This window comes from Carlito syrichta, unplaced genomic scaffold (genome assembly GCF_000164805.1).
Source record: "Carlito syrichta isolate Samal-C Ts95f unplaced genomic scaffold, Tarsius_syrichta-2.0.1 Scaffold269186, whole genome shotgun sequence".
Lineage (NCBI taxonomy): Eukaryota > Metazoa > Chordata > Mammalia > Primates > Tarsiidae > Carlito > Carlito syrichta.
Genome location: NW_007213282.1, coordinates 211,093 through 235,236, shown reverse-complemented (window position 1 = coordinate 235,236; position 24,144 = coordinate 211,093). Strand labels below are relative to the sequence as shown.

The window sequence follows — 24,144 nt, the reverse complement described above, 5'->3', positions numbered from 1 at the left end:
CAAGAAAGTTTAACTTTTGTTTTTTTTCAAGAGCTTCCAAATTAAGGGGCTTGAAATAAAGATCGTTTTTAAATGTTTTCAAAACTGCTGTATGTTCTAGTACAAAGAACCAATTTATCTTGTTTTGAGTGTAATTTCCTATAAGAGAATAAGAATCTATGTGGCCTTCCTTGCTATAAAAACACAAAGCATCTGCTAGTATCAAAGGTGCTAATACCTTGTTAGCAGTTATGAATCCCAAACCCTCTCCTGCCAGAAGGTGTATATTCTACCACAAAGAATGATTGAGAAAAATTTTAAGGAGCTGAAATTATTTCATTATCCCCAAAGATTTTGTTTTCCAGTTGCTTTGGTATATTTAATAACATTTAGCAACAATCAGTACTTATTATTATTTATTAATATTTTATCTGACTATAGTGTCAAGTTTTGGAGCATACTTTAAAGCACATGTAAAGCATCCCCTTAATTTGGAAGCTCTTGAAAAAAAAACAAAAGATAAATTTTCTTGAGGGTTCCTTATTGCCTTAACACACTCAGACCATAAAAACAAAAAAAATGAGGTTTTTTTTTCTAAAAATATATCAAAATATTTTAATTTACCATCTATTCTATTCTATTAAAGTATTAATTATATTTTTCCTAGTTTTCTGCTTAAGCAGAGATGTAAGCAAAAGAATTTGGATGTAGAGTTAGGTAAATCCTTTAATTAAAAGTGAGATTAACAATCTCCAAACTTTTGGTAATTTAAAATCCCAGAAACAGTTCTTCCTTTTTCTCCCAACACTAATCATCCTGTACTATAAACTGATACTTTCAAATTTAAATGGGTAAATTCCTCCTCTAACCAAGAGGCATTTTTTTTCATTCCAACAGAACATAGGTTTTGTAAACCACTAAAAAATTTTCAGTATTTAAAACTATTCATTAGAATACAAGAAGTGTGAAACTTTCAAGAAAGAAAGGCTAATGGCTTTGTTTTCAGTGGGTTATTTTAAAATCAAATTCATCCATGAAAATGTTTTTTAGGATACCAGAATTGTTGGAGGAAGTCTCTTTAATTCCATAGGGTAGTTGGGAATCTATTTATATTTGCATTGAAAGATGGCAGACACTAATATATTTTTAATAATAAAAATGTTAAGTTTAAAATTTAATATTTCACTTCTAAAGCTTCAAATTCAACATTTCCTTTATCAAAGAGAATGACAAAGGTCTCTGCAAAGAAAGAGAACAAGAAAAAAATCATGAAAACTCTACCACTTACTAGCTATGTGGATTTGAGCAGTTTCCTTCAGTTTTATTTGTAACATGAACATAATAATAATATTTATTTTTCTGGGTTGGTGTGAAGATTATCCATGCAAACTGGCTAAGTACAGTTATTTGTACATAATAAGCCTCAATAAATGCTATCTATTATTATTATGATGGTGTCTACTCATACATATTTTTACTTATGTAATTCACCTAAATATTTAGTTAACTTCCTAGACCTTCTTTTTCTTTACTGTTCAGCCAAATACATACAAGACAAAGCTATCTGATGTCTGTGCACAAAATATGTATCTTTTGTAATAAAAAATTCCATTCATGATAGATACTATCAGTCTAACACTTTCTAATTTTTCATTGGTTTATCCTTTGATTTGATTCATGACTATGTTTAGTTTGCTATGCTACTACAAACTCTCACATCCTTTTTTTTTTTTGTATTTTTTATTGCCTGAATTTCTTTAACCTTTTTATGGAGATGTTCTAAAATATGGGAACCAAAGAAGGTCCAAATGTATGTCTAATATCCTTAACTTTGGGCAATTCCAAACTACAAAAATAATTTATAGCTAGACTAAGCCTTCATTAACAAACTGAGACAATGAGATAAAATTTATATTATCCGAGCATGGTGGCATGCGCCTGTAGTTCCAGCTACTTGGAAAGTTGAGGCTGAAGGATCACTTGAGCCCAGTAGGTCAAGACTGCAGTGACCATGAGCGTGCCACTGCACTCCAGCCTTGGCTACAGAGTGAGTCTCCAACTCAAAAGACAAAAAAAAAAAAAAGAGAGAGATACAATTTATAGACGAAAATTCCAAGTAAAACAGTGTGCTTTGAGTTAAACCTGTAAAATCCAACTACCAATTTACAAGAGATACAGAGTAGGGAAGCCCCTGGAGACTATTCCATATGGACACAATTCTGCAAACTCCAGGCTGTGGGAATTACTACAAAACAAACAATTCTGTTTCTTCAACAAATAAATTGCAAAGAAAAGCCCAAAGAATAGAGAAGAAATCTGGAGATTAAAGGAGACTTTAAAAATATTTTTTATAATAGCTAAACTTACTCTATATTGCTTAGGAATGCACAGTTGGGGAAAACAAAGTAAATTATTGTAAAAGTCACATTAGTGATTATTTGTGGGCAGGGGGCTCTGATGGTGAGAGACATAAGGAAAACATCTGTTGTGACTCCCGACTTGGGTGGGGGTTGCAGTGGTGTTGGCTTGGTAAGAATCCCTTCTAACAATTTATACATGTGGCTCTCCTTATTTGTGCTATATTTAACAACAACAACAACAACAACAAATTATTAAAAATCCTTTGTCAAAGACAAGGATGCTGACCATGGTTTTTTCAATATGATCCTGCAGCGAGTCAATGAGTAAGTCTCCCACGGGTTTCCAACCGTTCCTCACGGATTCTGCCTCCTTCATGTCAGCATCCAGATCATCCATAGCTCCCTGCAGATCTCTGAGTTTCTCCAACGCCTTGTCCACTTGCTTTTGCCAATTGCTAGTAACGGCATTTAGACTTTCCCACTTCTCTTTGACTTCAGAAGACTGTTTACGCATGGCTTTGGCAATCTTTTGGGCTCTCTCCTCAGGAGTCAATTCTGTGATTTAAAAAAAAAAAACATAATTTAGATGTCTGATTATACATTCTTTATAGCCAAGTGTGAATATCACCATTCAAAGAGTTGCTACCAAGGTACATGGAGAAAATTACTCCAGAATAAAATTTGGCCAGGATAAGAAAAAATTTCTCCATACTTCATCCACGAATTCCCTACTACCTCAAATATACACACAAATAGAGAAGAAAACAGTTGATCAGATTAACAAGTTGACCCTGAGTTTCTGAATTTTAATATATTTGTAAATCCTGAAATGTAACAACTCAAGAAATAAACTGATTATTCTTTACTGTAGAGTTTGTTCTATAACATCCAAAGACAATTTTACATTTCATTGTTCTTAAGAGAAACGGTAAGCATAATTAGCAGAGAATAGCTATAAGTTATAGAGAAAAACTCTCAGAAAATAAGATTAACTTCTTGTGTCCCTAAAAATAAATAACTGAAGACAATAATATATCTTAGGTACGTCATTATCCCTGAGGTTGTTTGGCAGTTCATTTTTAATAAAGGGCATTTTCTGAAGTGTGACACGTCCACAAACATTTCAACAGGAAGACAGCAAGGTTTCAAGGTCCATCCTAAAAGAGAGCAATAAAGCTTCCAAAATGTCTACAGTAAACCTGGACTTTCAGACAGAAAGGGCAGGCAAAGCAAAAGGACAGGGCATAGGGTGGGAGCTGGAAGAGCAAGATTCCAGAAGAGAAGCAAAGGATACAGACACAAATCAAAGTCAAGTTCAAAGCCAAAGGTCAGAAACATAGGGATGGGGAGCTGACAAGACAAGGACAGAGGAATATAAAAAAACACAGAGGGGGACATTCTCAAAGCAGGTTAGAAAGATCTTCAGCAGAGCTAAACACTCCTGAGGACTCACTACCCTCTACACCTGTAGATACCTCCTTTTCTATTTAGCTAGTTTAATGGTGTCATCCAGATTATCCACAGGAAACAGAGACAGGTCAGAAACACAGTGCAGGTAAACAGTAAATTAACTTAAGACAGAAAAGCAATTTTTCTTTGTGATAACATCTTATCTTTCAATATCAATCACATAGCAATTTTCATTTCACCTCAAAATGTTCCAAATCACTTGTAAAATGAACTAAAGTTCATTGAACTTCATTGTAAGATGAACTACATGGTAAGATGAACTGAAGCAAGCTCTCCTAAATGGTAACTTTCATCCTCAATGTAAAGGCTACCTGTCTTTATTCAAATATCATTAAAAGTCAAATTAAAGGGGAGAGAACACATATGTTTGTGTATCTAATTTCCAGAAAAGTCTAGACATTGATATTTAGCTTTAAAAGCAGTTTCATTATAATAAATCTCTGGAAATCAAATGGACTAGTTTAGCAACCACAAAACTGAGTTGTGCTGATTATGTGTTATGTGAGGCTATAGAGACTTGAACAAACTCTTGGCAACCGAATTGAGGAAAAAAGAGAAAACCTCACAATTGGTAGACAGGTTGTATATATCAGCATAAGAGAAATATGGAAGATAAGTGATTTAGAAAATCAGGTCCATGTAACAGTCAGGAGAGGAAGTCAAGGAGCCTGGAGAAAAATCCTACAACATGCAATATGTCAGGATAAGAAAAATGCTTCCTGAAAAAAGGTATGTCATGATACAGGCAAATCTTATTTGCATTTTTATACCTTCAAGATATGTATAAAATGATAAATATAGAACATATTTTTATATAAGCATAAAATGCTATGTGTGAGACGGAAAAATCATTTTTAGCCTCAGGAGAGATGGTAGCTTTTATGATTAAACACCTGTGTTTGTTAAAAAGTCACTTGGGTTTTTTCAAAGATATATCTTAAGCACAGACTATTGTAAAAGAAAAAAAAAATCAATTTCAGAACAGACAACTTAATTATGATGATTTTCCTCAGATAAAGTAAAAGTGTTTTTGAGTCAGTGATTAAATAACCTAGCACAAGGGGAGACCCACAGTTTCTTTGTCCTGTGACAAAACATCTTACACTGACTCTGACTTTTTTGTCTTCCCTTAATATAACATCTATTGACTGAGCAGTACTTTTGTAGTATTTATTATATAATATCCACTCAAGCAGCTACTCAGAAGAAAAGCTGTATGTTCAATTCACCATCTGTTTGCCAGAAAGGAAATATATTAACTAATCACATTTGAGTCAGAATAAACTGTCTCCTATTGCAACAACAATCTCAGTTTAATGCATACTTTAAGCCAAGAATAGAGCAGAATACAAAACAAAACAAAAACTTTCCAGAGCCTTTGTGAAACATGTAAAAAGAGGCAACATGTGAAATACCAAGTTATGACAATTTGGGGTGAAAAATAGAAAAACAAATTAAAACATCAAAAAAGCAGGAAAAAATAGAGAAATGATTTCATTTTTCAAAAAATCCTCTCATTTGGGAATCAAAAGACAGACATTGCTTCAAATTTTTCTAAACAGATATTCTGTGGTAAATTCCAAAGTCATCATGCAAGAATTAAGAATCTTCCCAACCGGTGTTTCTGAACTCTGGTGTCATATTAGAAACCACCGTGAATGTTAGCTAACTAGTTAGTTAGTTACACAGTTAGTTTTTAAAGGCTGATAATCACGGGCCCTACCCCAAAAGATACAGATTCAGCTGGTCAAGGTGGGACATAACTTCAAGGCTTCCCAGCAGTTCTAAAATGTTGTCAGGATGAACCTAACAACCTATCTCTGGTCCATGCAACTGAAGCTCACAGGACAGTTCCACTCCAGCGGATGCTTGTGTCAACCCCACACAGAGCATAGCACTAAATATTGGAGGCCAGAGAGCAAATGAAGCTGCGTGATAAGGGAGTAATCTAATTTGCATTTGAAAGGCAAATAGAGTCTAATCCTGGAGACAGAAGAAATCGTAGGATAAAACCAAAGAAATTTACTAACAAGTTTGAGACAAGAAGAGTTTCTTCTATGTCCCATTCCTACTTGCTCCCTAAAGTGTGTATGTGTATGTGTGTGTATGTATGCGTGTGTGTGCCCCATCAAATTGTCCTCCTCCCTTTGAGTCTCCCCATTTAACTGACAAACTTTGACAGTGAAATTATCCTTAATTTTTATCTTTTACAATTTTATTTACTTATATTTTATATAAACATTGTTGGGAGCCGGCCTTGGAGGTTCTCCTGATTGACAGGGTCCTGGTGGGCCAAAGACCCTGGGCTGCAGGGCGAGCCTCGGAAGCTGAGGCCCTTCTGTCTTCCACCTTTGCTGTTTGATGCGGCTGAAGAAATTCTGTGCAGTCGTGGAAGAAGAAAATGGCATGTTTATGCAAAGTACTCACACCTAACCTGAGAATGTCATGGTTCATTTTCCCACTATGCCACTTGGCCTTTTCTAACATATGCAAGGGTTAAACTCTGAAGCACATCAAGAATGCTTTCTTTCACTTGGTTATAAGTTACTAAATATTGCTTGAATAAAAAAATGATATTAGTATATTCACTCCTTATTTGATTTAGAATTATGCAGCTTAGTGTTCAGACATAAGGTTTTTTAGAAGTACAAGTTTATGGTAAGTTCATTATGAGCTCATTATAAGTTCTAACACTTATCTAGGAGTTATGAAGGTGATTTATAACACTGTCTTCTCAGACTTAGGATAAAGATTAATCGTTAAGGTTTTTACTTAATTCTATAGTTAAATTTTAAGTAAACAATTATAGAGTGAGTTTTCACTGAATTCATAATATACTAATTAGATACTTTTATGATAATTAACTAAATACAGAAAGCAACCTTGGGGGCCTGGGAAATGTCATTAGAAGCTTCTTTTGAGTTTTCTTTAGAAATAAACACTGCAGGATAAGAGAAAAGTAACGAAGACACCTGGACAAGAAAGGCGATTACAAAAGCTTTGAAGGTCGTAAAAGCCCAAAAAGAGAACTGCTACATGAAGAACCGTGCACCTGGGAACTTTCTTGAAGCACTTCAAGGACTGTAATTTGGGACTCTTTTGAAGAAAGTTGCTGGCAGTGCTATTCTAGACATGATAATTGTTTTATCCATGTATTAATCATAATTGGTAAATGTAATATCATACAAGTTTATATAATCAATATACATATGTATGAGGGTTGACAAAAATTATTAGGCTCTGGTCATGTTTAACAAGGTTTTTACTTTGTGTCATTAATTAAGTTTTAGTGCTATAGTTTAGTGTTTTATAGCTACTTTGAAGATTGTTTTAAGTTCATAAGTTTAAGTTCACACAATGATAAAATTGGTGCCTCAAAGATGATAATAATTGCTCCAGTGCCTATCTTAAGACAAAGATGTCTTCCAAGAGGTTCCCAAACATAAGGGAAAACAGCCAAATCACCATTATCCTAAACTTAGATCATTGGCAATTATGCAACCATAATAATTTTAGTTGTGTTAGTTTTATTTCATCATGTTTAGTTCACTTTATATGTTTATTCAGAGTAAAGATTAGTGTATGTATCTTCACAGTAAGTGACTTTCATAGTTATTCTTTAAATGCTAGCCACTGTTGTTTGGTCAAGTTAATGGGCTTCATATTCCTACTATCACTAGGTACAATCTATAGTTTTGTATTAGTGATTTTAAGACTTTTTTTAATTAAACAAGTGATGTGGAACCGCAGTCAAAGTAAACCTTGTATGCATTATGTTTAGTTTAAGTGAAACTCCTTTTACACTTATCTCAAGACTCATTACCTGAAAGTAGATAGTGTTTTTGTCTTATTCATTTCTTCTAAAGACCGCTAGATGGTGGGAACTTTTAAAGCATATGTACGTGAAGGAATTTTCTTTGTCTTGCCCCTTTATGGATGGTATAAAAGCTCTGTGTTAACTAACATTAAATGGTCATCTGTTCAGGAAGCAGGTGTCTGAGTATAATATTTTCGTCTTTTGCCTATCCGTCTCTCCTTCAGGAGATCTCACGACCTGGCAAAGGGGCTGGACCCCATCAAAACATATTATACATTATAAATATGACACTTATTTTATATTTATATTTTATGATTTTAAAATAGCAACTTATTTATTGTGTTACAAAGACATTTAAGGAAGAAAAGATAGCTACCTTTTAGAAAGAAAAACAGGAAGAAGAAAAAGGAAGGAAGGAGAAAGGAAAGATCAATCCTAAAGTTTTACTCTTGTCCAATTACCATTATTTATTCAAATATGCAACTTAATAGTTGGGTATTTATGCCATGCTCCTCTCTATGCCATGAGAGGGGGAAGACTTAATATAGTCAACTGGAATGCTGGTGAAAAGAGAAACCTGGACCAGGAACACACACGAGGATTTGGAATCAGTCCTGCTGACATGGTGCCCACTGCTCCAAGGAAAACTACTTTTTATCAGCCCAGTTTTATCAATTGGGAGCCTTATTTTCTCATGCTAGGAACATACTTTATTTCAAGAGTCTATTTTACTTCAGTTCAATTATGTAAGAAAGGGTGGGTCTCTCTATCCCTCAAAGAAATCTTAATAGTAGAGGAAAAGAAAATCTCTCTGAGTCCTTATGTAAAAACTTGTTCAAATTTTAAAAATGAAACTATGTTTCTCTATAAAACAATGGTAGAAACTTATTAGAATCAGCCCAGTATTGTTTTTAATAAAGATTACCCATGTTTATCATATTTTCTTTCTCAATTATGATATTGACACTTATAACCTCCATTGTGATGTTTTTGTTCTTAGATTTTAAAGCCATAAATTTTATTTCTTTCCATCTTGGTTTTGTAGCGCCCAGTCTAGGGAGTGCCATGTCCTCAGTATATAATTACTGAATTGGGCTAAACCAAAAGGAATTTTTAGCTTTACTTTTTATTGAGAATATTCAACTTCATAATTTTAAGTGGATTCTTTTCACTTACCTTTTCTTCTTCCTTCTCACATCCATATAAAGCATTTACAAAAAGTTATTGTGAAAAAGAAAAGAGTAAACCTTATAAAGTGATATCTTACATGTGCTATTTGCTTGTTTGCATGTATCTATGATATTATTGCTATAGTCCACCAAAAGATGAAAAAGAAATATTAAGGCAAACAAATAAGGAAAAATAAATTCACAACTAGCATTTTTACTGCTGGACAATTTGGCGCAATAAAAGATTATGTTTGTAAGCCAGTTCCAATACTAACTAGTTATGTAATCCTAGATATATTCCTTAGCTCTTTGGACCTCAGTTAACATCTACAAAGCTACTTGCACATGTCTGGCAGACAGTATGCCCTCCAGGAAGGTAAATTTCCTCCATTCTTTTTATTAATTTATTACTAAGTCTAGGTGGTAGGGCTATTTCCAGAGTTTTTCACATAAGCAAGCCAGGTTGATTAGCCAACAAGAATTCGAGCCGCCAGGCTCAGTGGCTCAGCCTGTAATCCTGCGCCTTTGGGAGGCTGAGGTGAGTGGATTGCCTGAGCCCGCGGGATTGAGACCCGCCTGGGCAGCGAGACCTCATCTTTACAATAAATCAAAAAATCAGCCGGGTGTGGCAGCGCATGCCTGTAATTCCGGCTACTCGGAAGGCTGAGCCGGAAGGATCGCTGAAGCCAAGCAGGTGAGGCTGCGGTGGCTGGGAGCGGCCACTGCACTCCAGTCTGGGCGACCGAGTGAGACTCCAACTCAAAAAAAAAAAAAGAATTCGAGCGAAAACACATGACTTGCTCTCTCTCACTCTCTGTCTCTCTCTTAACCCTCCTCTCATTTCTTTCTCACTCTCTACGTCTCTTCAGAACCAAAAGACATTTCTGATTAAAATATTGGGAAAGACACTCTTCCCAAATTTTCTGATTACATTATTAAGATTAACTTACTCTTTCTGAAGTGTTTAATCAGTGTTTGAGAGGACCCTGCTCCTTGCCTAGTGTGTAGTCTGACTGATGGCAACAACTCATTATGAACCAGATTGCAAGGACATGATCAAGCGCCATGGCTGATTAATGTTTCTAATTATGTTCATCGAACAAGTTATAAAGATGACAACAAGAGGCTACTCAGAGTGGATTAACATGCTAATGTGTAGTCTAAATTTTTCAACAGGGGTATGATAAAGATGATAGAGACCCATCCCTGCTGCCAAGGCAATTCTCAAATCCTTAAAAAAAAAAGTTAGTCAGAGAACATAGATAAATTTAGGGACCATTGACACTTTGAAAGCAAAGAGATTTAGGGAGTATCCTCCAAAAATATTAAATGCAAGATATTAAAAGAGGGGAAACAAATGGAGAGGAACACAGACTACAATGTGGAGGGGTATAAATGGTACCTCTAACCAGAAGTCAAAGGAGATAGTACTGAGTCTAAACACATTCAGGTTTTACTCTTCCTGGACTAAAGTAAAGTGTTGAGGGGAGGAAGAAGCAAGGGCCGACCATTAATCAGATGACCCTCCAGGAAAATGAGCAGGAACAGCACAGACATATTAGAACAAACAGCCAGGGCCTGCTAAGCAACCTGGGATCTAACTTTCAACTTTCTGCAACTGAATATTCCCTGAATTTCTGTATCACAATGGCAGTTTTGCAATTTATTCAAGTTAGTTTATATGTGATGGACATCAGTAGACAGGTCACTGGGGACAGGCAAGTGGAACTGAAAGGGGGATGAAATGCTGACAATGTCTCAGGAGGGCAAGGATATCTGTTTTGTCGACTGCTGTATCCCCAGAACCTAGAACACCCCTTTCAAATGGTAGACATGCAATAAGTACCTGTTAAATGAATAAAATAACTCTGCATAATATCTTTCACAAGGAAAGAAAGAAAGAAAGAAAAATCTCCCTTTCTCTATCAAGAATCAAAGGATGGGAATCTGAGACTCAAAGTCTCTTATTTCTTGCCACAGGACTGCCCATCTCTCCCCAGGCTGCTTCCTGGCTAAACACAGCAGCTTATGATTGATCAAGCTACAAAGAAGTCAGGAGCTTTCTACCCATGCTTTGCCATTCTTGTAAGTTAACTATGACTTACTTTATGTGCTGCCAAAACAAGTGATAAATATCATTTATGCTTTTGCTAGGATTTCACTTGATAAGAAATGGCAAAACCTCTAATTCAGTCTTGGAGGACTCTAACTTTCTACTAAGAACAACAACAATAACAGAAAACAAGTATACTACCACATTAAAAGAGCTTAGTAACCTCCAATCCTTTATGGTTTAATCAGAAAGTAAGCGCCCAGACGCTGATTATGATAAAATACATATATATCAACTACTGCCATCTTTTTTTAATGAGGCAAATGTGATTTATGGATGGTTGCAACACTGATTAAAGAATATGACAGATGGTAAACAATTAATTGAAAATGTTGTGTCCATCAAACTGACCCTTACCATATAATTCTTCATCAAGAATGCTATTTGTGTATTTAAGTGGGATTTCATTACTGTGATACGCATTAGCATAAAAAAGTTTTCAAATTTTTATCCAATCGATGATCTTATTCAGCTGGCTCAGTGTATTTTAGAAAAATTGAAAACTAGATTCATTATATCTATACAGATATTATAGAACTCTAATTTGTGAAGGATCACATTGTTGCTCTGTAGTTAAGAACACTGGAAAAGAAAGTAACATTATATTTTTCTGTGCTTTTTCATGCATTACAACTTACTAATCTAATTTGGAATTGAAAAGCTAATTAAATTATTGTCCTGGTCTGTAAGCCTGAAAGTAATTACTTGTACTTCAACTTTTCATAAGAAAATTAAAAAGACAAAGTCTAATGCTGCCTAAACACCATCTTTCTCAGTGTTAGGAAATCAGTGAACTGTATGTGATTCCATTTTGCAGTGTGATATTTCAGTAAAGAAAAAGCAACAATAAAGGGAAAAGCAAAGAGTTATAAAAATATTTAATTATTGTGTGAATTTTTTTTAAAGTACAAGAACATATCTATCCTGGAAGGTCAAGGGGAAGAAAGAATACAGAAGATAAAATCTTGTTTCTATTGAATATATGCATATGTTGATGACAATTTAGGTAGTTAAAACAGTACGCTGTGTTGGCTAAAAGCATCAGGTTTTGTGACTTAAACTTTGGTTTCCATTTCGGCTCTTACACATGTGTTTCTAAACCTCTCAAACTCTCAGTTTCTTCATATGCCAAATGGGTACTTAATAGTCAAACCTCAAAGAGTAATTATGAGTTGTACACGAAATAAGGCACTTAGGTTCTTGGTGCAGTGCCTGGCACATTGTCAATATCTGTTAAGTGCTGGCTTTGCTATGAACACCTATGTTCATTAACATTTCTCACTTCCCCTTTCTTTTGGGGGAATTGATTCTTCCTCCATTTAGCACTGTATTTATAAAAAAGGGTCTGCCAATCCAAGCAGACCTTGAGCCCCTTGTTCCTCGAGCCCATCAGAGCCCTCTCCTGGCATGTTCTGGGCCTAAAGAAGGAGTAGCTTTTCTAGGTCATAAGATACAAGATCATAGAAAAAGTAAGAAAATAAAAACTTGTACAGAGAGGCAGAGACAAAGACATGGAGGAAAAGCTTCTGGGTGGCATTCCAGTCCCTGCGGCTATCTGTGTCCCAGCCTCCTGTGGCTTAGTTGTGGGGGCCAATATCTTCCTCCTCATGCCTGTATTTATGGAAGCTAGAATCTGTCAGTTACAATGAATGGGGTTCCAATTAATAAAGCTGTTATTAGGAAAGCAAAACAGTACTGGGAAAAAACACCCATGAGTTTTACTAGCCTAATTTCTTATATTAGGTGATATGTAATTTGGTCTCATACTATTAGATACAAAAAATATATAACCTTAAGTTATATAGAGAATTTGTATTAGATACAGAAATATATATAACCTTAAGTGATACAGAGAATTAGTTTAAAAGTAATTTCTACTAACTATAAGGCAACTTCACATTTGCATCTAATGATCACAGTTTTTTTTTTTAATCAGGGTCTCACTCTGTCACTCAGGCTGGAGTGCAACAGCACACAACAGCTCACTGCATCCTCGGCCATCTAGGCATAGGTGATCCTTCTGTGTCAGCCTCCTAAGTAGCTGGGACTACAGGTGTATGCCACCATGACTGGCTAATTTTTTTTTTTTTTTTTTTTTTTGTAGAGACATAGGTCTCTGTATAGGTCTCACTATGCAGCCCAGGCTGGTCTCGAATTCCTAGGCTCAATTAATCCTCCTGCCTCAGCCTCCCAACGTGCTGGGATTACAGGCAGGAGCCACTGTGCCCAGTCTAATGATCATGAAATTTTATTTATACAAGTTTGCTAAAACTGGCATAAAATAGACTGACATTGTAGACTGAAAATGTCATTTATATCTTATTTGTTATATTCATAGCAAAAAATAAATGACACTTCGCAGAGAAGAGAAATACTCTTAATACTTAACTTTCTAAAATATGATGAAACATTTACAAATGAAAAGAAAACATTATACCAAGTTAAAATATTAAATACTACTAAATATACATAGCCAGCTGTCAATGGACCAATGAGGAAAACATTAATCCATCTATATAATTTTATCTGAAAAGATTATTATTAACAAGGAATCACAGATACATTCATATACAATTACATAATATTGTGTATGCATACACACACAGCTATACCCACCACATACAAGTAACAAATATGAACACACTAAAATAAGTAACAGTTTTTTTTCTGTGATTATTTGATGAAATAGCACTTAAATGAAGCAAAATTGGCTGTATCAGGTAGACAGAAATCACATCAAGGCAACCTAAATAAAAAAATAGTTGTAGTAACAGTAATGCTTTGACTGAAGTAATTTTTAAAGAAGATTCCTAGGGAAATTTGTGAACAAAATAATGTAATTTTTTTTCTTTAGTCTTAAATGAAAAGCAGGGGATAATACATACACATGCAATGAATTGTATACATTTTCTAAACATGTTTAGAAATGAAATATCCAATAAAATCGCTAAGAAGTTTTGTTTATAAGACAACCGAGCAGCCAACAGACACATGAAGAAATGTTTAACCTCACTAATCATCAGGGAGATGCAAATCAAAACCACACTGAGATACCACCTAACTCCAGTCAAAATGGCAATTATCAATAACTCAGAAAATAATAGTTGCTGGAGAAGGTGTGGCGAAAAGAGAACACTCTTACACTGTTGGTGGGAGTGTAAACTAGTGCAACCTCTGTGGAAAGCAGTGTGGCGATTCCTAAAAGCTCTAAATATCAACCTCCCATATGACCCTGCAATCCCCCTACTGGGAATATATCCTGAAGAACTCAAATCACTCTATAAAAAAGGTACCTGCACACGTATGTTTATCGCAGCGTTGTTCACAATAGCAAGAACCTGGAAGCAACCATGCTGCCCATCAAAAGAGGACTGGATTTAAAAAACGGGGTACATATACACGATGGAATACTACGCAGCCATAAAAAAGAACAAAATCATGAATTTCGCAGCAACCTGGATGGAACTAGAGTCTATAATACTGAGTGACCTCTCACAGAAACAAAGATCCTAGTATCACATGTTCTCACTCATATAATGAACCTTGAACATCCAATGTATACTATAAGAAAATGACTGACGGTACTGGGAAACTGTGGGGGGGAGATGGGATTAACAGTAGCAAATATCTGTCTGGGGACAGGGAAACACCACTTATCAACAGGGTGCCTGAATGAAACGTAATTGTATACCTAACCCTTAACTGTACCCCACAACATCATAATAAAAAATATTGATTAAAAAAAAAAGAAGAAGTTTTATTTAGTGATTGATACCTTACCTTTAAATCATAAGATACACAGGGGTGTGTGGGTGGGGATGGGGAGATATGTCTATCTTCCTATCTGTATGTGTGTGCAGAGAGGGATACAGACTGAAGGCTCTAACTACCCTGCGCAAATTTGACTTTTAAAATGAGCTGAGCCAGGCTCAGTGGCTCAGCCTGTAATCCTGCGCCTTTGGGAGGCTGAGGTGAGTGGATTGCCTGAGACCGCGGGTTCGAGACCTGCCTGGGCAGGCAAGACTTCATCTCTACAGTAAATAAAAAAATCAGCCGGGCGTGGTAGCACGTGACTGTAATTCCGGCTACTCGGAAGGCTGAGGCGGAAGGATCGCCGGAGCCCAGCTGGTCGAGGCTGCGGTGGCCGGGAGCGGCCACTGCACTCCAGTCTGGGCGACAGAGTGAGACTCCAACTCACAAAAAATAAAATAAAAAAATAAAGTGAGCTGAGGATAATGAACAGGAGAGCAAGCACAAGTATTCCTTGATTCTCTCCAAGGGTTTTGGGCTGGGGGTGGACTAAGGCCAACGACAGATGTCTTTCATTTTCATCATGCAGCAGTTTGATGTTCACAGGAATTCAGATCTGGGACTGTGAACAGCAAGAAAAAGTTAGCCGCACAAGGGAGAAACCGGAAAAACATGGATACAATGGTAAGAGGCTCTAGGCATTGAGAGTCAAGAGAGGAACTAGGAGGTCAGTGGCTAGATGACCCATCAACACACAGAGATAGAGGAGATAAAATAGAAGGGATGAGTCCAAAGCCAGCCAAATCCAGGATTTAAGAAAACTCACTGACATGGTAACTTAGTGCTCTGTTCCTGCATCTATCTTGCATTAACTGGATGACCTTGGGCAGCAGCATGCTAACTTCTTGGCCTTTGTGGTTTTATTTTTAAAAAGCATACTGTATGATATGCCCAACTCACTGAATATGAAAGTGACAGAAGAATGAATATAAAAGTAGTATGAAATGTACAAAAAGCAATGCGAATTTGATAAGAGATTAATTGTTCTACTATGCTGCTTTTTAATAGATACAATCTGGGGATTAAAATCAAATGAAAAACAATTCGACTGCATAAAAGAAAAAATTACATACTGACATGATACAGATGAAATAAAATTAAGTATTTCCATATTGTTCAAACAAGACAAGGAAACTACTGACAAAGTTGTGAATGTTGTAAAATTTCTATAACTATTTAGATAATTTTAGCTCAGTTAAAAATCATATTTCCTTAATAGCCACTTACAAGCAGAATGAGTTGCTCTGGGAAGCTAGGTTTTCCAGACATCTACATTTCACCTATTTAACTCTATTTTTTTATAGATACCATTTTGGAAGAAAATTCGCTAAAATAAAATATAAATTCCCATGCCTTCTCTTAACTGATTTATATTCTGCCTTTAAAATAAACAAACCATAATTCATGGGTTCAGTTTTCTTTTATTGTTAAAAGCCCCCAGAGAATACATGGGTTTGTTTTATTTTAGAATTTTCACATATCCTTTTATAATTTTTTTCTTCTCATTGCTATCAGACTGCCAGAGTCATTTCTCACCATCAACTTTTGTCCTTGTTCTGTCATTTCATTTTGCTACTTACCTATAATTCACTAGACATCAAATTCAACTAGTTACAACAGTGTCAAAAGTAAAAGTTAATACCTCTGAAAGAGTACTTGAATGATTTCTCATGAGCTAATAATAGGGTCTGCATTATGTTTTCCATGCAAGACCTACCTTGGCTGCTCAGATTATTTTTTTACACTCTGAGATTCTCCATCAATGAGAATGGTAACTAAGGAAGAGAGAAGGGCTGAACTTGGGACACAGACATTGGAAACAGTGAGAGAGACAACAGGGTATCAGGGAATCATGAAAGGGAGTTCAGTAAACCAGTGCAACCTCTGTGGAAAGCAGTGTGGCGATTCCTACAAGTTCTAAGTATCAACCTCCCATATGACCCCGCAATCCCCCTGCTGGAAATATACCCTGAAGAACTCAAATCACTCTATCAAAAAGATACCTGCACACATATGTTTATCGCAGCATTGTTCACAATAGCAAGAACCTGGAAGCAACCATGCTGTCCATCAAAAGAGGACTGGATTAAAAAAATGTGGTACATATACACAATGGAATACTACACAGTCATAAAAAAGAACAAAACCATGAATTTCGCAGCAACCTGGATGGAGCTAGAGTCTACAATACTGAGTGATCTCTCACAGAAACAAAGATCTGAGTATCACATGTTCTCACTCATATAGTGAACCTTGAACATCTATCATAATACTATAAGAAAAGGATTGACAGTGGTGGGAAACTCTGGGGGGGATAGGGAAGGGTAGGGAGGTGGGATTAACAGTGGTCAATATCTGTCTGGGGACGGGGAGACAACCCTTATCAACAAGGGTGCCTGAACGATACATATTTGTATAACTAACCCTTAACTGTACCCCACAATTTTAAAATAAAAAATACGTTTATTGAAAAAAAAAAAGAAAGAGAGCTCAGGACAGGAAAGAGACCAGGAAGACATAAAGTTGGAGTGGAACCAGGAGGATGAACAGGAGCTATGTGGGAAACCAAGGCAAGAGTTGGAAATCAGGTCAGAGGAACTTGCAGAAAAACCAGCACAGAAGACCACTACCTGCAGAACAGCGGGAGATATTTGTTGTTCAACGAACATCATGTGTGGAGCAGAGAGAAGCATGAGGTGGGACTGGATGGAAAAACAGGCCAAATCACCACCCAGCCTTCTGTCCACATGGAAGAATTCAGATCCCATTCTAGGGCCTACAAGCAGTTTTCAAACTAGGAGAACTAATGCTGGGTCTGTACTTTCAATTGTTCATTCTAGTGTCTATGTTAATGAGAGGTACCAATTAAAAACCTACTGGAATAGGACTACCAAAAAAGACTGGTAAGCAAGGAACTAATGCAGGGCAGTAATATTAGCAGTAATTTAAAAATATTTTAAAATACATTCAACACTATAAAATAATTTTGTGATTTATTGTAGAAAAATTTTAGAAGGAGCTGAGGGAAAAAAGGCATTGGAGTGAAAAATCATGGAGAAAAGAGTTTTCTGGAATAGTTACTTAAAAGTAAAGAGATGGATCTATCCTGCTATGCCCCTACAGTGCGGTACACATAGTATGCTTAAAAATGCATATTAAATAGAACTAAAAAAAACCAACATGATTTCACTTTGCTTTGATCCCTCCATTGAGTAATTAAGGATTACACAGGATAACTTATGTTCCAATGCTCACTATTTCTAAGAGCAACTGTATATGTCATGGAAAACAACAAAAGTATAAAAACTATTATAGATAATTTTATTTATTTTACTTTTAGCAGCAGATAAAATAAGCCAGCATTACAAAAAATAGTATCAGGAAAGGAAAGAGCATGAGAATTGCAAATCATTTTTAAAAAAAAGAAAGAAAGAAAGAAACAGGTGTGGTAGCTTGCACCTGTAATCCCAGCGCTTTGGGAAGTGGAGACAAGAGGATTACCTGAGCTCAAGGGTTTGAGGCCAGCCTGGGCAACTTGGCAAGACCTCATCTCTACAATAAATCAAAAAATTAGCCAGGCATGGTGGCACACACCTGTGGTTCCAGCAACTTGCAAGGCTGAGGTGGAAGGATTGCCTGAGTCCAGCAGGTGGAGGCTGCGGTGGCTGTGAGCGTGCCACTGCACTCCAGCGTGGGTGACAGAGTGAGAATCCAAATAAAAACAAAAACAAAAAACAAACAAAAACGTTATATTGACATGACTTTTTTTCTTGTCTCCCAATGTAGTATTTGAAATTGGGGCTTAGAAACATTCTGAATGGAATAGTAAAATAAGGACTCAAAAAGCAATCTCTTTTTAACACTTAAATGACTGGGCACTGAGAAGAATCTATGGAAAAACTTTAGTATACAACAGTACTTTGTACTGTTATCAAAGAGCTTATTATAAACTCTCGGCAAAGTACTGGTGAAGCAAAGAGATAAGACAAATAGATTTAAGGTAGACTTTAAATCAGGTAAGGTGAGACAAGTGAACTTATTTTTCTCCCAAGCTTAAGAAAAACAAAACAAAACTGTACTTACTAGCACCTTCTGTCTTGCTATATGATGTAAAAATGTCTTGCCTGACTTTCTAGGTCCTCTGTAATTTGAAGCATATAGTACATAAAAGCGCCTCAACCTGCCTCCTGCTCAGGTACTAACTTTCATCTCAAGGCTGGACTGTCCCTGAGACCCAGAGGCTCTTTCCTCATGGCTGAGCTGCTCCTCTGAGAATCCTGGCTCCCCAGCATGGCCAACCCTCATTCCTGAACGTAATCGTTGTTACTATTAATAGAAAAGTTGTGGTTTATTTCCATTTCATCTTAAAAGTCAATAACCCAATTGTCCATCTACTGTTCATAATATCAGTTTTGAGAGAGGTTGGGAAGATGGCGGCCCAGCCAGTTGGACTATGCGAATCCCTGTGTCAGTGAGTGAGTGTATGGAATATTTAAACAAAAAAGAAAAAAAAAAAGAAAATTTTGTGTACTTGCTGGTGAGCGAATGGGTGTGTGAGTGGCTGACTGAATGGGGGCTAGGGAGCTAGCAGCCAGGGCTCTCCTGGTGCAGTGGTTGGTGCCACAGTTGCTGGGCTTGGACCCTAGTGATTCCTGGGATGCAGAAGCCGAGTGCCATTTTCTTTTCCTTTTCTTTCTTTCTTTTTTTTTTAATCAACAAACCCTCCCTGGGAAGAAAATGGTGGGAGAGACTGTCTAACTGGGGGCTTGTGAGCAAGTGGCCAGGCCCCTGGTGCAACAGCTGGTGCTGCAGCTTCTCTACATCCCTGGCTCTTCCCAGGTCACAGAAGCTAAGAGCCATTATTATTTTTTTAATGAACAAAAGCAGCAGGGAGAAACATTGCCCCAGGCTCTCCCTCACCGGTGCAGCAGGAGAAAGACTGCCAGCTACTGGCTTGGCCTCACCACTTCAGTGCCTGGAAGGGCACTGGCAGCAGAGGCTGGGGAGGGAGTCTAGAGGCAAAGTCCCGGAAGAGGACAAGAGAGGCATTCCACCACCATCTTCAAGGTGGGGCAGGAAAGTGCTCCGACTCGCTCACCACGGAGCAACAACAGGATCTCTGTGACTGGGGGATCAACGACTCAAAGACTGATCGTGACCCAGAGGGAATATCCTGAAAGCACAAACTTTGGATGGATCTGACGCGTGCTGAGTTGCAGGCGACCCACCCCCTACCCTGATCCGGCCATGGGACAAGGAGTAGGGGACAGGGGGCAGAAAAGGACGAGGAAGAACTCCAAAGAGATCCGTGGTGAGTCTGGGGCTGACCCAAACCCCCTCCTCCCCAGAGATCCTCTGGACCTCAGATCCACACAGCTGAGCCATGACTGAGAGGGGCAAACCCAGGCGGAACCTGGATGTCAGTTGCAACAGGAGAACTCCATTCCAGGTTAGGCCTGGCTGGGGCACAACCCCCTCCAAGTACATACCTGGGGAAGAGACAATCCCATACCTCCCCGCCAGAGATCTCCCTGACCATATATATGAGAGAGGGAGGGGAGGACTGCAGTCCCACCCACTTCCACTACCCCTCCTCCTTCCCTGCTTCAGACACTGAGGAGACAGTGAAAGAGGTGGCTCTGTAGGAGAGACCTGATTAGAGGAACAATTACAGAGTCTGCCACAAGAGGGCAGGTTATTTTTTTTAATTTTCAATTAAAAAACATTTTAAAAAATTTTTTTGACTGTTTGTTTGTTAGTTCATCTATTTAAAAAATATTTTTCTTTTGTGCATGAATGTGTATGTGAGGGTTTGATCTGCTCCCCCCGCAAATGTTTTTTCTTTTCTTTTTCTGTTTCTTTCTGCTTTTACTTGTCATTTTCTGTTTATGTGTGTATGTGAATGACTGAGTGTTCATCTTTCAATTTTGTTGTTGTTGGCTTGTTTTTGCTCTTTTGTTCTTACAGGTTTTTTTTTTTCCATTTTTTTATAGTTTAAGGTGTGTGTCAATATATGTGTGAGGATTCAACCTGAATTCCTTTTTTTCCCACTCTGGTCTTTCTGGTTTTCTTCTCTATTTACTTTATGCTAGGCATGTGTGTATGTGTTTAGTTTTCTTTTTTTGTTGTTGCTGTTTGTCTTGTTTCACTTTGTTGTTATTCTAGTTTGTTTTGGGGGGTGTGTATGTCTCCGTGTGTGTGTTCAATTGTGTTTTGCATTAGTTTCTGCTTTGTATCATCATATGGAGTGGTGGTGGGGAGTGGGTCTCAGGAAACACATACCATAATAAGTGAACATTGTAACTTGCAAGTAGTTTCTAAATCCAGGCGCCCCATCCCCTGCTTTATTCAAATTTCAAAAACTACAGGAGATAGCAAAGCTTCCCATCCACCATCCTATTTCAAAAGAGAACAAATCCAGAGCCCGGATCAGGGAAGAATAGAGAACTAAGCAAACATCAGAAGGGAAAATCTCTCCCACAAATACTGAATAACAGAACTAAAGAGAAAAACAAGAGATCTGTCACAAACGAGGAAAAACCAAAAGAAGGCTTCAGGCAATTCAAGTGTACCAAAGACAAAACTTCTGAAAAATCAGACCTTGGTGCCCAAATAATGGAAGTCACCAATGACTGACCCCAGAATATGACAGGTATTAGAGAATGAATGGAAAGAGTGAATAAGACTCAAGAAAGACAAGATGCAACACTGAAAGAACTTGTAACAGAGATTTTGGCAATAAAAAATTTCATCCAGGAAATAAATAGCAAGATGATAAGCATGGAAAGCAGAATTAATCTAGTTGAAGAAAGAATCTCAGAATTGGAAGTCCAGAACATGGAATTAACCTGATCTGTAAAAAAAAAAAAACATAGAAAGAAGACTCAGAAAGAAAGAACAAAGCCTACAAGAGATATGCAATTATATCAAGAGGCCAAACCTATGCCTGATTGGTATCCCAGAAGAAGAAAGGGAAATGGAGAACAACTTAGAGCAAGTATTCCAGGAGGTATTCCAAGAAAACTTTCCCCATCTCACCAGAGATGTAACCAGTCAAGAATAAGAGATACAGAGAACCCCCAAAAGACATCAAATGAGAAGACCAACCCCTAGACACATAGTAATTCGCCTACACAAAATAGGCACAAAAGAAAAATTACTAAAGGTAGCAAAAGAGAAAGATCAGACTACCTACCAGGGAAAACCAATCAGAATAGCAGCAGACCTATCAGCAGAAACACTACAAGCAAGAAGGGACTGGAGCCCTCAAAGATAAACAATTCAAAGTCCTCAAAGATAAACAATTTCAACCAAGAATTTCCTATCCAGCCAAGCTCAGTTTCAACAGTGATGGAGAATTAAAATCCTTCCCAGACATCCAATCCCTAAGAGATTATGCAACTTCCAGACCAGTTCTACAGGAGACACTTAAAAAGGTATCAAGCATAGAAGAAAGAAAAAAAAAAAGAATAACCACACATCTCAGCAGAGCACAGAATCAACAAAGAATACAGTGCAACAAGAAACTTGAAAACACACACATACATCAAAGCCAAAACAAAACAAGCAAACAAAGACAAAACTTTATAAGAACCTCATGACAGCAATAAACAATCACATTTCAATAATCAGCCTGAATGTGAATGGACTAAACGTACCACTGAAAAGACACAGAATGGCAAACTGGATTAAAAAAACCATGACCCAATTATTTGCTGCATCCAGGAGATGCATCTCACTACAAGGGACACACACAGACTCAAAGTTAAAGGATGGAAAATGAGTTTCCAGGCAAATGGATAACAAAAGAAGGCAGGAGTTGCAGTGTTAATATCAGACAAAACAACCTTTAAGCTATCAAAAATTTTAAAAGATGCAAACAGACACTACATAATGATAAAAGGTTCGATTCATCAACAAGAAATATCCATCCTAAACATATATGCCCCCAACACAGGAGCACCAGCATTTATAAAACAACTACTAAGTGAACTAAAAAAAGATATCGACTCTAACACTATTTTAGCAGGGGACTTAACTACCCCCACTAACATAACTAGATAGATCATCGAGGCAAAAAAAATCAACAAGGAGATCTAGAACATAAACTTGATACTCAACCAAATGAACTTAATAGATACCTACAGATTATTCCACCCAACCACAGAGTATACATTCTACTCATCACCACATGTAACATATAACAAGATCGATCATATCCTTGGTCATAACTCAAGCATAAACAAATTCCATAAGGTTGAAGTCTTGCCATGCACACTTTCAGACCACAGTGGAATAAAAATAAATATCAACACCAACAATATTTGCCCAAAGCCCACAAAGACATGGATACTAAACAGCATGACGTTGAACAACTACTGGGTCAACACTAATATCAAAGCAGAAATTTAAAAATTCCTGGAAACAAATGAAAATGAAGAAACATCTTACTAAAAACCTCTGTGATGCCATCTAAGCAGTTTTAAGAGGGGAATTTATATCTAAGAGCACATATCAAGAAAATGGAAAGATCACAAGTGGAGAGCCTAACAAATCACCTAAGGGAGCTGGAAAGAGAAGACCACCAAAACTTCAAATTTAACAGAAAGATCCAAATCACCAAAATAAGAGCCCAAATATGGGACAAAAAAATTAGCAAAACAAAAGAATTAACAAGATTGATAGACCCCTAGTCAGACTGACCAAAAAAAATCAACAAAACAAAAGAATTAACAAGATTGAAGAAGCCCTAGTCAGACTGACCAAGAAAAAGAGAGAAAAAGCCCAAATTAACACAGTCAGAAATACAAAAGATCAAATCACAAGTGACCCTGAAGAAATACAAAAGGTTATCAGAGATTGCTATGTATACCCAAATAGAAACAAACTTGATAATCTAAATGTAATGGAGAACTTTCTGACATCACATAACCTCCCCAGGTTGAAACAAGAAGACATTGATACACTAAACAGGCCAATAACAACTCAGGAAATTGACTCTGTCATATGAAAACTACCTACAAAAAGAGTCCTGGACCTGATGGCTTTCCAGCAGAATTCTACAAAATGTACAAAGAGGAGCTGATACCAATCCTTTTGAAAGTATTCCAGGCAATTGAGTTAGATGGAATTCTCCTCAAATCATTTTATGAAGATAACATTACACTGATACCCAAATTGGGTAGAGATCCAACAAAAAAAGAGAACTACAGGCCAATATAACTTTTAAACACAGATGCAAAAATCCTTCATAAGGTTCTAGCAAATCGGATCTAAAAACACATCTTAAAAATCATCCACCATGACCAAGTAGGCTTCATCCCCAGTATGCAAGGCTGGTTCAACATTCACAAGACCATAAACGTAATTAAATACATCAACAGATGTGAAAACAAGAATCACATGATTATATCATTAGATGCAGGA

General features: G+C 37.0%; 1 protein-coding gene across 1 annotated transcript in view; it reads right to left on the bottom strand.

Moving 5' to 3' along the window:
• Positions 1-24,144, bottom strand: part of LOC103254083 (utrophin-like) — a gene marked incomplete at both ends in the record, with an annotated part of 282,458 nt that overhangs the window by 49,992 nt on the left and 208,322 nt on the right. The window contains 1 exon segment of the mRNA XM_008052243.1: positions 2,626-2,894. Coding sequence (XP_008050434.1) covers positions 2,626-2,894 — 269 coding nt within the window.